Below are 13668 nucleotides of genomic sequence, written 5' to 3' on the forward strand. Positions count from 1 at the left end.
GAGCATCTCGGAAGGTCGTGGCTAGAATTTTGCAGATGAGGAAACTGAGGTCTGGCACCATTCTTCTGCTTGCAAAGTGCAGCTCTTCCTATGGGTACACCTTGAATCTCCGCCCCCCCCTTCTCCCCAGATGTCTCCTCTCAGTCCCTGCAGCTGCTAAATATAGCTGTCTGTGGCTGGCTGCACATGCAACTGCACACCCCATTCTATCTGCCATATCTCCGTTACAGAGTGGCCCTCCCCAGGGTCATTCTATGTACACACTACATTATTTCCAGCCAACTAGGAGAGTAAATCGAACAGAAAGAGAGACAAACAGAGATAGATAGGAGTCTGGCATGGGGCACATAAGGCGGCACAGTCGAGAAAGCCGGCCCCTGCATTAGTCTTGCGAGTTTGTTTTAAACCTCGTCTTCCCCGGGCCACCTTTAGGAGATCCCTCTGCACCCCCGCCCTCCTGCAGTGAAATTTAGCCTCCATCCCGCAGCGACGAGTAAAGTAAAGTTCAGGGAAGCTGCTTTTTGGGATGGCTCCAAAACGAGTTGCGCCTGGAGTGATGTTTAAACCAATGTCAGTGCGAGGCAACAGCCCCTGGCGGGCTTCCAGTACCTTTGTAATGCATATGAGCGCGGGAGATCGGTACTTAAAGTTGGAGACTCGGAGCCCAGAGTTGGCTGAGCGCACTCGCACCGGGCTGCGCTTGATCGCGTCTGGCCGCCCGGCTCCACGGGACGGGCCGGCTCCCGGGGCAGGGCCAGAACTCGCTTCGTGGCGGGACATGCGCTGCGCCGCCTCTAACCGTGGGCTGTACTCTTCTTCCAGGTGGCCGGTCGGCTGCTGAGTTTTCTGCCGCGCGGGGAGACGGTGCGCGCTTTGCCCGCGGCCACTGACCATGACCATGACCCTCCACACCAAAGCCTCCGGAATGGCCCTGCTGCATCAAATCCAAGGGACCGAGCTGGAGACCCTGAACCGCCCGCAGCTCAAGATCCCCCTGGAGCGGCCCCTGGGCGAGGTATACGTGGACAGCAGCAAGCCTGCCGTGTACAACTATCCCGAGGGTGGCGCGTACGACTTTAACGCCGCGCCCGCCACCTCCGCGCCCGTCTACGGCCAGTCCAGCCTCGCCTACGGCCCGGGGTCTGAGGCGGCGGCGTTCGGCACCAACGGCTTGGGGGGCTTCCCGCCGCTTAACAGCGTGTCTCCGAATCCGCTGGTGCTGCTGCACCCGCCGCCTCAGCTCTCGCCCTTCCTGCACCCCCACGGCCAGCAGGTGCCCTATTACCTGGAGAACGAACCGAGCGGCTATGCGGTGCGCGAGGCCGGCCCGCCTGCGTTCTACAGGTACCCGCGCCGTGCGCCGCGCCTTGTCGGGGTGGCAGCTGCGCGCCCGGCGGGCAGGAGGGAGCGAGGGGGCCGCGCGGTCGGGAGCTCGCGGGAGGCTGTAGGCCGCGGGGCTGGCTGGGCACCCGGCAGCCGGCCATAGGAGCCACGGCACTCGCGGCCCGGCCGGGGCTTGGGGTCGGAGGTGGGGGGGGGGGGCTAAGTGTTTGTGGATCTTGCTTTCGAGAGCCAAGTTCTCTTGCCTGGCAGCTTAAAGAAAATTCTATTCTCCACCCCCCTGCCATCTGCGTAAGAGGCAGATCCGAAAACCCGTGGGCTTCCTAACTCATTTGGAAAGATCATACAAAGCGGAGGTTGTTTGTTGGGGGGGGGGGAACACCCCAAAGCAGATAAACACAAAGCTCGTGAAGTCCCTAGTGAATGTCCCGCTTTGGTATTTAAGGCTGAAGGTGTGTAGGGTTAGCGGAGCTGAGAGTTGTTTATTATTATTATTATTATTATTATTATTATTTGAAATTGTTTTAATGTGCTCACAAAATTTTCTTTCATCTCGAATTTCTGATTGGAAATATGCACGCTATTATTACGATGACGATGATTTTGTTTGTTTTAGCAAGGAGTGCTAGCACCTACTTTCCCCCCTTCCTCTCCATCCCAAGTTCGAGGCTTTAGGATTGAATTGTGCTCCTCAAAAGAGCAGTAGAGGAATTGAATGAGTCTTAACAAGTTTCTGATTTCTGAGTTATCTGGCTGGGTCCGTGTTGGAGCAGATTGCTGGCATATGAGTTCTGACAGCCGAAAATTTATAGGTGTCTTGTGAGTTTAAAACATGCGCCGTATTGAAGAGGGTTTTGAAATAACTCTCCGGCCAGCTAAGTTACATTTCTGGCCTACCCTGCAGACCATTACCCGGGAGTGGTGTGCGGGGTCAGCTTGGTTGCGCACCTTTGAGTCGCTGTAGAAGTGTTAGTAGCCCAGGAAATACAGAAATACATTTGTGACTTAAGTGGCCAGTATTTTATTTTGTGTCCTTACATCCCCCACCCCCAAGGATTATACTTTCCTCCCCTCTATTCTCCTATTACCCCTTTGACAGTTTCTGCATTTTCTTCCAGATGGACCTGGGGAGGGCTTAGGTGGGTGATTCTGATGAACACCTGTGCCCTAGGCACCCAATGGCCAGCTGTACTCTGGGGTGGGTCTGGGAGGCCTCAGGGTGCCCACGTGGCTGGGTGCTGTGTTAGGCACAGCCAGTCTGCAGACAGGTGCCTGGACTTGCCTCCTGCCCTTACCTGGATCCGTCTGCATTGTAAGCTTTGGACCGTTTTCTATTCAGTGTTCTATTTCCAGAGATATTCATAGCAGAAGAAACAGGAGGAAGGTGCAGGTTGGCCCCAGAGGATACGGAAGGGCGCACTCTTGGGGTATCTGAAAGTACTTCATATCCTTTGGCTTCCTCGAGGGACTTTAGAGCATCCCACAGCCAAACGGGTTCAGACTGAGTTATTACTTAAAAGACAAAGAATGAACAAAACTTTAGAAAGTTGGCATATTTTAAATTAATTTTACTTGTTTTAATTCAGGGTTAAAATGGAAAGAAAAAGAATTTATTCTGCTCACTTTTTTTTTTTGATGTGTTAGAACAAAATATAACGATTAAGTCTTATTCACACAACCTTTTCAACCCCTTGATGTGAAGAAAGGCACTTGGTATGATGTGAATTTCATAACCTTATGGTGGACTCCAGAAACTATATTCTTTTCCGTTTAATTTTCAGTTCTTTTATTGCAAATTAATCCTACTGAATTTCAATGGGCACTAATGAGACTACTCCTCAGTGGATTATTTACTGCCTTGCTAATAATTACAAAGTGAGCCTGGTCAAATAAAGAGAGGACCACATTTAATTCAAAATTGTTCATCATCCCAGTGGCAAATAATATTACTATAATATGCCCCATCTTAAACTTTTTGCATTAGATGGTATTCAGATATATTTAGAATAATGAAAAAAATGACATGGAACTTTAATAATAACGTTAAGAACTCATACACAGGAGTTTCAATGTGGAAACTTAGTTTTAGAATGATTTTTCCTTTGTAGTTTATTTCCTATAACATCCTTACTCTTTGCTTTGAATTCTGCCTCTGGGTAACCAGGGAGGAAGAGATGACTTTATACAAGTATTATTTCAAATCGACAGATGTTACTTAATATTTTTGCCCTCTCAGTTTTCCTGTTTTGAGTAACTGGGTAAAAAGAAAAAAAAATTGATTAGAGGATCATGAAATCGCTTAGTGAGTCTGGAACATGTTTTTTTTTTTTTTTTAAGGAATAAAATAGAGAAGAATATAATAGAAAATATCAGAGTGCATAATATTTAGTAAGGGTGGGTTTTGTTTCCTGAAAATTTGTTTTAATTATGTACGCTTATATGCACTGGCTCTGATGTAGAATGTATTTCTTACTGTAGACGTTTGAAAGTTAGTGGCCTAACATGTTATGTTCGGTAAAAAGTAAAAAATTTAGGTAAGTGGCTAGTTTTAGCTACACAAACCAAAAAGGCATTTTGATTGTCTTTATTTTATTTTTCCCCTATACATTACCTGATGCCTTCAGGTCAGTTAGATTAAGCTTTATTATTTCTGATTCTGAACTTTTCCACTTGTAACATGGTGCTGTCATGTGGCTTGTCTATCTGAAGGTCCCACTGGGATGTTCAGAGAATTTACATGAAGTTCACATCATTTAGCATTAAGAGACTATGGTTACTTTCTTCTAATGGCCACAGGATGCAGCCATGTCTATGTATAAAGAAATGTAATAGATAAAAGTGCCCCGGGCATGCAATTATGTGAAAAAGATTGTCATGTGTCCCAACAAATTGTTGAGAGGGAGCACATTTGCAAACAGGCAAGCTGTGACTTTCAAAGATGTGTCTTACCTAAAATTTCATGATGAAGGCACCTGGGGGTCATCTTCTCCTCAGTTCTTTTTAGTGTTCAAACAACTCAGGAGGTTTGAATAAAACTAAAGATGAAACATAATTAGATCCACCATGTTTTTAAAAATTCAAATTAAGTATTTAGTGCTCCGTGTTCCTTTCAGTTTTATGACTCAGTATTCTTAAAGGCTAAATTTTACCCACTTCTCCCCCCTCCCCCCACCAAAACTTGACCAATACAGACCTGTAGCATCAAAATCAATGTCTTAGTAATTTGTCTGCTGGCTGTGTGCATGTTTTGAATGAATAGTGGGTTCATTGGTGATCATTTAAAAACGATTCCTCAACTTTAAATAAGGCTCATTTCTAGGGAAAGATTTGAATAGCTGGTTTTCATGTTTCCAGTAATTCTTTCCTTGTATTTAGGTGATATTTTAGCACCCTTTATTTCTGTTCTTACTTATTTCATTCATTTAAGTTGTGACTGTTCACCTGGCGTTTTGTGCTGACCTAAGAATAGTTCAGGAGCCACATATTGCCTTGGGAATGAGTGTATTTTAGGTTGAAAAACGGATTCACATCTTGAATCCTCATTTCATTTTCACCTACTCCATGTGGCTTGTACCTGTTTGGTAGAAAGCCCCTGCAGGATAATTGCCACTTATTCTAATCTTCTTTCTTGCACTCAGTTAATTTGGATCTTTGGATTGCTTTTGTGAATGTATTTAGGATGTGACATTCCTAATTTGGGAAAATTCAGGTTTACCATTTGGGTTTCTTATTGTTGTAAGAACATAACAGACAGGGGCAAGACATCCACAATGACAGGAACAACAGATATCAGGAAAAACTATAAAAGATGACACACTTTCTGTTACTGACAGGATATTAAAATTTCGTCAAGTGGGATAGTGTATAGGAAAGCAGTACATAGCCGCATAAGCATTCAGCATTTCATTATTTCTTTGACATGTTAATATTCATGCCAGTGCTTCTGTAAGCTAAAAGACAGTAGGAAAGAACAGATTTAAATGGAAAGGAGTTTCATTACAGATATAAATTAATGATAATGTGAAATCATTTTCTGTGGAAGTCAGATTTAAGTAAAATCTTCATCACCATCTGCAACATTTGTTTGCACCCTGGGTTATCATAAATAACATTTATTTAGAGATACATTTAAAAAAATCAAAACCCTGATTATGTGAAAATAGTTTTACATAAGGAAATATATGAGTTATAATTATATTTCTTCTAAAGTAACACAGCACAAAACGAATACATATGACTCCTCCCTGTGACATCAGTATTATTTTTAATGTAACGTTAGAAGAACCCAGTGCAAGGAACCGCGTGCTAAGTGTGTTCCCTGCTTTTCCAGGATACATTGAATGGATAGGACAAATTAGTCATTTAGCTTAATTCCAAGACTCCGTTTGCTTTTTGAAGAAGGAAAACAGAATGGCCACAACTGTTTAGAACCAAGATGCACACTCCAGAGAGAGATGCTTTATAAATCCCCAAAATACAGCCACTCGAACACAAACCAACCAAAGTGAAACTGTGAGGGATTTCATAGAAAGGAGGCAGCCCATCAAAACCATCAATTAGTTTTGTTTTCTATTTTAAACTCTGCCAATGCATTGTCAGATTGTGCCCTTTTTTAAAAAAAAAGGTGTGTCGGAGCCGTTCCCTTCTCCACTCGTAAAACATAACCCACCGCCCTGCTGCCTTCTGAAATCGGAGGACTTCAGTGGGTTGGAGGAGAAGGGAAGCACCTTTATGATATTCTTGATCTGAGAAGGGAAGAAATCCTAATTCCTGGGTTCTGCACCTTGGAGAATGTTATTGGGAATTATGAGGGAAGCTTCGCATTGATCTACAACACTTCCAGTCATGTGTACGTGTTTAGACTCTATGAAGAGAGAAGATAGAAAAGAAGACTACTTTGGTCCCAACTGACAACATTTTATGTAGTTTGATAAAGTCATAATTTCAAAAAGCTAGCTCACATAAGAAACGGTATGACTGACACTTGGAAGAGATAACGATGGTGTGACGGACGGATTGTGATGTGATGGTGGTGGTGGGGATGAGGACGGTGATGGCAAGAAAACACTGGTGTCTTGTCGGGGTGGGCAGTAGTTCTGGATGCCTGCTATAGAGCCTGGAGATGTTTATCCTATGCAGAAATGAAATCCTTTCAACGTGCCTGGCTTGTTTTTATGTACTTATAATTTAAGAAATAGTCAAATGTCAGTAATGATATTATCAGTGATAGTAATGCCATAAATCTAATAAGTACGACACAGAAAATGTAAAAAGAAAACTCCAAACAAGCCTGGAAAATATATGCATATATATATGTGTGTGTGTGTGTGTGTATATATATATATATATTTTTTTTTTTTTATTTTGTTTTGTTATGTTTGTTTCTCCTTTCTGGAGGGACAAAATTGGGTCCCCCAGTCTGCTCCCATGACAGCTGCTTTAATGAAATGTGTTACCGTAGATGAGGTAGTAGGCTACTTGGTCTCGTAATTTTCTACTTTCTGTGAATTATGCTTTGGGAAAATCATAGAAGTGCACTTAAAGCTAATAAAGCTAATTAAGAAATGTTCGGGGCTAGATATTTCCAAATAAGTCCCGGATAAACTCAGACAGGGTTCTTGTTTTTCGAGAGTTCCCCAAATGTTCCCTGGATGGGGGGTGGTTAGTGAATGGTCTCTGCAGTTTAGTTCCATTGAGCTGGAAAGCTCCAGAGCTGTCTGGTCCCAAGGCCACCTCCGACTCCCTGCTCCCATCCCCAGGCTGCATCCTTGGGCTGGGGCTCCTGCCTGTTCCCCACAGCGGTGCGTGGGGGGCCCCGACAGCCGATGCCGCTGTGCCGGGCAGTACTTCCTGGGCAGTGTTCTTGGCAACTGGACTCCCTTTTCTCACAGAAAGACTTGAGATTTTTGCTAAGACCCTGAAAGTAAAAGACAATTTTCTTCCAATTTCCTGCAACTAAATGATGTTAGAAATAGTAGTTTTTACATTGGCATACTTCCTCCTTCCACTGTTTTCTTAGTAGTAGTCCGTTCTCGTATTTTCTTTTTGCTTTGCTTTATTTTCTAATGTTCTTTAAACTCCTTTTGGCTTCTTTTCCCTATCAAGCTTGCTTGCTTGCTTTTTTCTTTTTTCCTGTTTGACTTGCTCCCTCTGCGTATTCCCAGATTTTTTCTTCCACCTTTTCTGGTTTATTTCTTTATTGACCTGTTTCATCTGTTATTTTAATGAAATTTGGACCATGGCTCAGTAGAGTTTCTACCTAGCACGGGAAAACCAGCGGTGTAAGAATAACCCAGAGTACCAGAGTAGTATTAACTCCATTAAAAGTTATAAAAACATTTTTTTCCTTTTCTCTAAGCTTAAAAAAAAATAAAAAAAGAACAGGAAGAAATTTTCACTTAGTGGAATTGCTTTGCTTTGACAGCTCATTTGTGTCTTCATTCATTGGGCTACCTTGTCCCAAATTGTGTAGCTCATCAATGGGACCGATGAACTGAAATGCATTTTTGAATTGCTAGCATTTCAGGTCTCTGTGTTAGCACACAGTCGCCAGAAGTCTCCTTACGTGAGTGGGTGGAGTCCTAAGGCCACCGTCCTCTGCATGGAGCATTGGTATGGGGAGAAGTGAAGTTCAGCCTTGGCCCCTCTCTCCTGGCTTCCGGGGATCCGGATCCATGTGAATTTACACCAGGCATTTAAAGCTGCCCGGAACTTCCCATTCTGGCATCAAAAACAAAACAAAAAGCCCTGCTCTTTTCTATATCCGTGATTCATTTTACTTGTATCAGGAAAGTATTTTAAATGGTGCTTTGTTGGTTTGTGTGTGTTTGTTTTCTTCTCTTATAAAATTTTCGCGACACAACATTGTCAGAAACAGAATCAATTTTAAGGGTCCTGTATGTTAACTTTCACATCAGTGTCTTTGGGAAGAACTTACAAATGGTTGTATTTATTTCTGCTGCACAAAGCTTCATTTCAAGCAATTCAGAGAGAAAGGATGTATACCCTAATTTGAATATAAGATACAATTTTGTTACATGCAGAAGTTATTTTCTGTATTTATGTAAAACTTGTGGGACCTTTGGAACTCTCTTTGATTTCTTTTTTTTTTTTAAAGATTTTATTTATTTATTTGACAGAGATAGCCAGCAAGAGAGGGAACACAAGCAGGGGGAGTGGGAGAGGAAGAAGCAGGCTCATAGTGGAGGAGCCTGATGTGGGGCTCGATCCCATAACGCCAGGATCACGCCCTGAGCCGAAGGCAGGCGCTTAACCACTGTGCCACCCAGGCGCCCCTCTCTTTGATTTCTAATAGGAGGAATCCCTGAGCACTGGTCCAAACAGAGACCATCTCTTGTTTGCTACGTTTCTCTCAGCTCTCAGCAAAGGGCATGGCACACGGATGTCCTGAGCAGCACTTAGCTGAGTGAATGGCTGGTGGTAGGCAGGAAGCCCCAGTTAAACCGACTCACTCAGGTTGCTTACTGGGAGAATGGCCATTCAGCAGTGGATTTTTTTTTCTGTTTTTAAGATTTTATTTATTTATTCGACAGAGAGAGTGAGAGAGCACAAGCAAGGGAATAGTAGAGGGAGAGGGAGAAACAGGAACCCAGCCGAACAGGGAGCCCGATGTGGGGCTTGATTGCAGGACCCTGGCATCATGACCTGAGCCGAAGGCAGACACCTAACCATCTGAGCCACCCAGGCGTCCCAGCAGTGGATCTTTAGATGGGACTGTAAGAATGTGGAGAGTTTGTGAATCCCCCTCTCTCAGGAATAAAAGTGGAAAGGAGTCCAATGTGTATTCCAAGTACAATTGATTCCCATTATTCGCAGATTCTGTATTTACAAATTTGCTCACTTGCTAAAATTTATTGGTAACCCCCAAGTGAGGACTCATGGCACTTTCTCGGTCATTCGCAGACATGGGCAGAGTGGTGAAAAATTTGAGTCTTCTGACATGCAAGCTCCCAGCTGAGGTCAGACAAGGTGATACTCTGCCTTCTTGTGTCAGCCCTTCTATAAACAAGTGTCCTGTTCAGGTCTGTGTAGTGCCACGTGTTTTTGCATTTCTGTGCTTTCTGTTGGTGACTTTGTTGGTGAAAATGACTCCCAAGCATAATGCCGAAGTGCTGTCTAATGTTCCTAAGTGCGAGAAGGCTGTGATGTGTCTGATCGAGGCTGTAGAAAACATGTGTGTTAGATAAACGTTGGGCATGAGTTATAATGCTGTTGGCTGTGAGTTCAATGTTAATGAATCAATAATATATGTTACATAAGATATCTTTAAACAGAAACACACACGAAATGAGGCTACATATAGATTGGCTGGTGGAGATGGTATGATCAGAGGCTTGTAAGAAATAAGGGGCTGTATTTCCCCTGGGAGCAGTGGTGTAGTAGTCACTAATTTACTATTTGTGGAAACTTTAAAGTCATGAGTACCACAAATAATGAGAATTGCTTGTATGTAATAGAGTGACGTAAGGACGGATTTGGGAGTCAGGCAGCTTATGTTTCTGACTTGACTCCTGCCTAATTGTCATCTCTGGCTCACTGTGCCTCAGTTTACTCATCTGTGAAATGCCAATCAAAGTAGGACCTACATCTTTCAGTTGTTGTGGGGCTTAAATGAGTTCATAGACATCGAGCTTTTAAAACATGCCTGGCACATAGCAAGTCATTATTTTTATAACTCCTTTAGAAGGGAATTGGCAACTCTACACTGAAGGCGACTATAAGGGCTCTTTAAGAGTCTGGAATGTTTGTGACTTCCCTATATTTGTTTATTTTGCCTTCAAGGGACCAACTTTAATACCCCATGGTGATTAGAAGTTAAATTTTCCAACCTAAAGGAAGCAGGAAGCAAATTTTTCTTGGAATACTTATCTATGCCAGGTGCTATGCTAGAAAAACAAAACAAAGCCATTGTAATAAACGCCAACTAAGTAAAAATAAGTAAATCAATAAAAAGAGTGAGGGATATTAGGTACTGTGGGCCGGAGCCGTCCAAGAGAGGGAAATAGTTGAAGTTGAGGTAAGCAGTTTACGGAGAGGCCATGATGGACAGAGGGCAAGGAAGGCATTTCTCTGTGATTTGGAAAACAGGAACATGGAGAAGGAAGAGGGACAGAAGCTAATGTTCTAGCGCGTCTGCAAAAGTGGATTTTTGACCCTGGCTGCACATTCGAATCAAGGATGACTTCAGAATCACCCGGGTGATTTTGCTGTGTCAAATCACAGCAGAGGAGGACTGTTTAAACCCAGGTCCGCCGCGCTTCCGGATCTTTAGTTCATCGGGCCCACAGGGGTCTCAGAAGCAGAGGGTAGAAGGAGCGCTGAGAGGAAGGACGACAGTAACATTAATTTCTCCTCCTCATCTTTCCAAAATAAGATTCGAAGTAGGCAGGTGCTTGGATGTTGACTAGTGCAAAGCAGACAAATTGAAGAAGAATATTAGGGCACAGACACACCTGTGCGGGTTAGCCCGCATGACGTAGATTTTTGTTGAGGGTTTAGATAAGCGATGGTGATTGAAGCCTTTAACCACCGGCCCCGCCCCGCCCCAGGGTTCTCTTTCCTTTAACTCTTCTGATAGTTGCCACACACCAGACTCTAGCATTGTTTATACAACTTTAAACCCCTAAATATTGGTACAGTTAATTGATTGCATTCAATTTCCAGTTGCGTGTTTGGAAAGTGCCCTGGAGTCTTTGATGTGGAGGACAAAGTTAAAGCTCTCCTTGTGAACCGTTCTTCTGTTATAAAGTATTTACAGAATTTTTTCAGCACATAGAATGTGTGCTATTTTGAATGCTTTCTCCCCCCCAGGCTTCCCCTCCCCCACATTTTGCATTTTAGAAGGCTCCTTTCTCGTAAGGGAAAAGGGCATGAATGCCCAGGGTGCAGTTTGGTGAGGCTTTTCCACATTGTTCAGTTCTTGGGGCTGCTTATTTCCTCACGAGACGGCCCAGAGTCTGAAAGCACATCCTTGAAATCTCAGAACACGTGTAAATGCAACTCCTTGGCTCAGAAGTGACCCTGGGTCTCCTCGACTGCCCACACGACTTGCAGTGTAAGTTCTAGGTCCCACACGGTGAGGGACTATCACCCCAATGGTGCTGGGCTTCCTGGTTCTTTGTTCTTTGTTTCTGGTGCTCAGCAGTTGTGACACATGAAACCAAAGTTGCTTTTCTTTTCTTTCCTTTTTTAAAAAATGATTTTATTTTTAAGTAATCTCTATACCCAACGTGGGGCTAGAACTCAGAAACCGGAGATTAAGAGTTGCATGCTCTACCAACTGAGCCAGCCAGGTGCACCCCTCCCCACCACCAAGTTGCTTTACTATAACAAGTCCAACTGTGTTCTAAGAAGTCTGTGTTTGATGTTGAGAAATGGCGGCAAAGTTATCAGGTAACTTGGAGAAGTGTTCGCAGGTTCTAGTGTTTTTATACTGAATAGCTATTGTTCCCAGAAATGCAGTATCAGTCATTTATAACATCTTAAAACACACAGACAAGAATTTTCTTCTCAAATGTCTCTCACGTCATTATCTCTGTTCTCCACAAATGGCCAGCTCTCTATTGTTGCTGCAGTAAGTTCCCGACTGGCTTTTCAGCTTTCAGGCTTTCAAACTCTGATTTTTCAATTTGCTACCCAAAGTATATACTTAATTTGATCTTTCCGCTGCTTAAAACCCTTCAGACGTTTCTCACTAGTCACAGAACACATGCATATTCCATACGGTGGCATATTCAAAGCCCTTGTAATTTGATTCAGACTAATCCTCTCCTCTCATCCATGAAGCTCCTGTTCAAAACCGTATTTAAATGGCACTTGCCCACTTCTTCACACTCATTTCCATCTCTAATGTGAACCTTTCTTTCTTCTTGTCCCACCTCTGTTAGACCAGAAGTCAGGGTGCAGCTCAAATGTCAACCTCTACAATTGGGCTTTCCACCTGGCATTCTCTCAAATGTTCCTGGAGTACACATAGCACCTGTTCTAGGTCCTTCCATTATGGAAATCACCATAGAATGCCTTTCATTAGGGTTGCAGATAAACTTGTCTATGAATTTTATTAATTTTATAGGTTAGAGTAATTTAATAGAATTATTTATTAATGGATATATTCACTCGCTCAGCAAATTTTATTTAATGTTGATTATGTACTGACTTCTGTGGTAGCTGTAGAAATCGGACACCTTATCTGTGGTCAAGTTGCTGATAGACTAATGAGGAAGATGGTGCATGCAGAGACAATTAAAAAATAGTGGAATAAGAATTGTCATAGATAGGAGACTACTAGGAAAGCAGTGGAGGGGCACTTAACCTGATGGAGAGCCCCATCTATGAATGCAGAGGTCCGAAGAGTTTGATGGAAAGAGGATTTAGCCACGAAAGAAGGGCAGGGGAGGCTGTGTGTGAAGTGATGCTGGGTCTTGTTCCCTGGTACTCTCTACATTAACAGGCCAGTTCTTTCCACAGAAGAACTCCTCGATGACTTATAGAGCCAGATTGTTGAATTAACCAAATGAGGGAAAGTTGTTAAGAATCAGAGAAATAACTTTAATAATACCAGTTGCTGGTGCTTTTTGAGCATGGTGCATCAGAGACCTTGCTGAAAGCCTTAAGTGGAAGATGTCGTCGCATCCTTGCACCAACCGTAAGAGGCTAGTACTGATATTACTCTGATCTTTTGGACAAAGAAACTAAGAGTGAGAGAGGGCAGGTGACTTGCCCACCATCACACAGCCAGTAATAATTCAGTAATGGAGGATTTGGGATTCCAAGTCCACAAATTGGACTCTGGAGCTCAAGCTTTACCCACAATAGTATGCAGAAAAATTGACTGTGTGTCTTCTACCAGCGATGGATTTACTTGGCAGTTGGTTTGTTAATTCCTTGTAATGTCTTTATAGTTAGTTGTGACAATGCTTTAATCTTAGATTATGTCTCCAGGCTGCTGCTTTTAGTTTTATGGGAAATGGCTATTTTTGTGATGCTTGCTAAAAGCATGTTTCAACATTTTTTTTTTTCCATTAAGTAGGGGGATGGTTTTCCTTCCTAATATCAGAAGGAGCCATTGAACAAAAATCCTACAAAGAATTCCCGATAGCAACCTCATGCTTTTCTCTGTATGTGAAACCTACCCAATAGTTTCAAATCTGGACAGAATTATAGTGTTCATTTGGTCCAGCCCTGTCTTTACACAGAAAAAAAATCATGAAATCCGTATTTTAAACCTAGGAGGGGCCATAAACATGATGTATTCCTACCTCTTTATTTTCCAAGCAAAGTGATTAAAATCTAGAGAGGTGAAGTGGC

General features: G+C 43.1%; 1 protein-coding gene across 4 annotated transcripts in view; it reads left to right on the forward strand.

Moving 5' to 3' along the window:
• Positions 1 to 13668, forward strand: part of ESR1 (estrogen receptor 1) — a 360927-nt gene that overhangs the window by 98817 nt on the left and 248442 nt on the right. For all 4 annotated transcript variants that reach the window (XM_087865591.1, XM_045805367.2, XM_045805366.2 and 1 more), the window contains exon 2: positions 823 to 1344. In XM_087865591.1, the coding sequence (XP_087721717.1) occupies positions 893 to 1344 (452 nt within the window). In that variant the 5' untranslated portion in view covers positions 823 to 892. The remainder of the gene's footprint in view (positions 1 to 822; positions 1345 to 13668) is intronic.

This window comes from Ursus americanus, chromosome 11 (assembly GCF_024610735.1).
Source record: "Ursus americanus isolate L20-20 chromosome 11, mUrsAme1.1.p, whole genome shotgun sequence".
NCBI lineage: Eukaryota > Metazoa > Chordata > Mammalia > Carnivora > Ursidae > Ursus > Ursus americanus.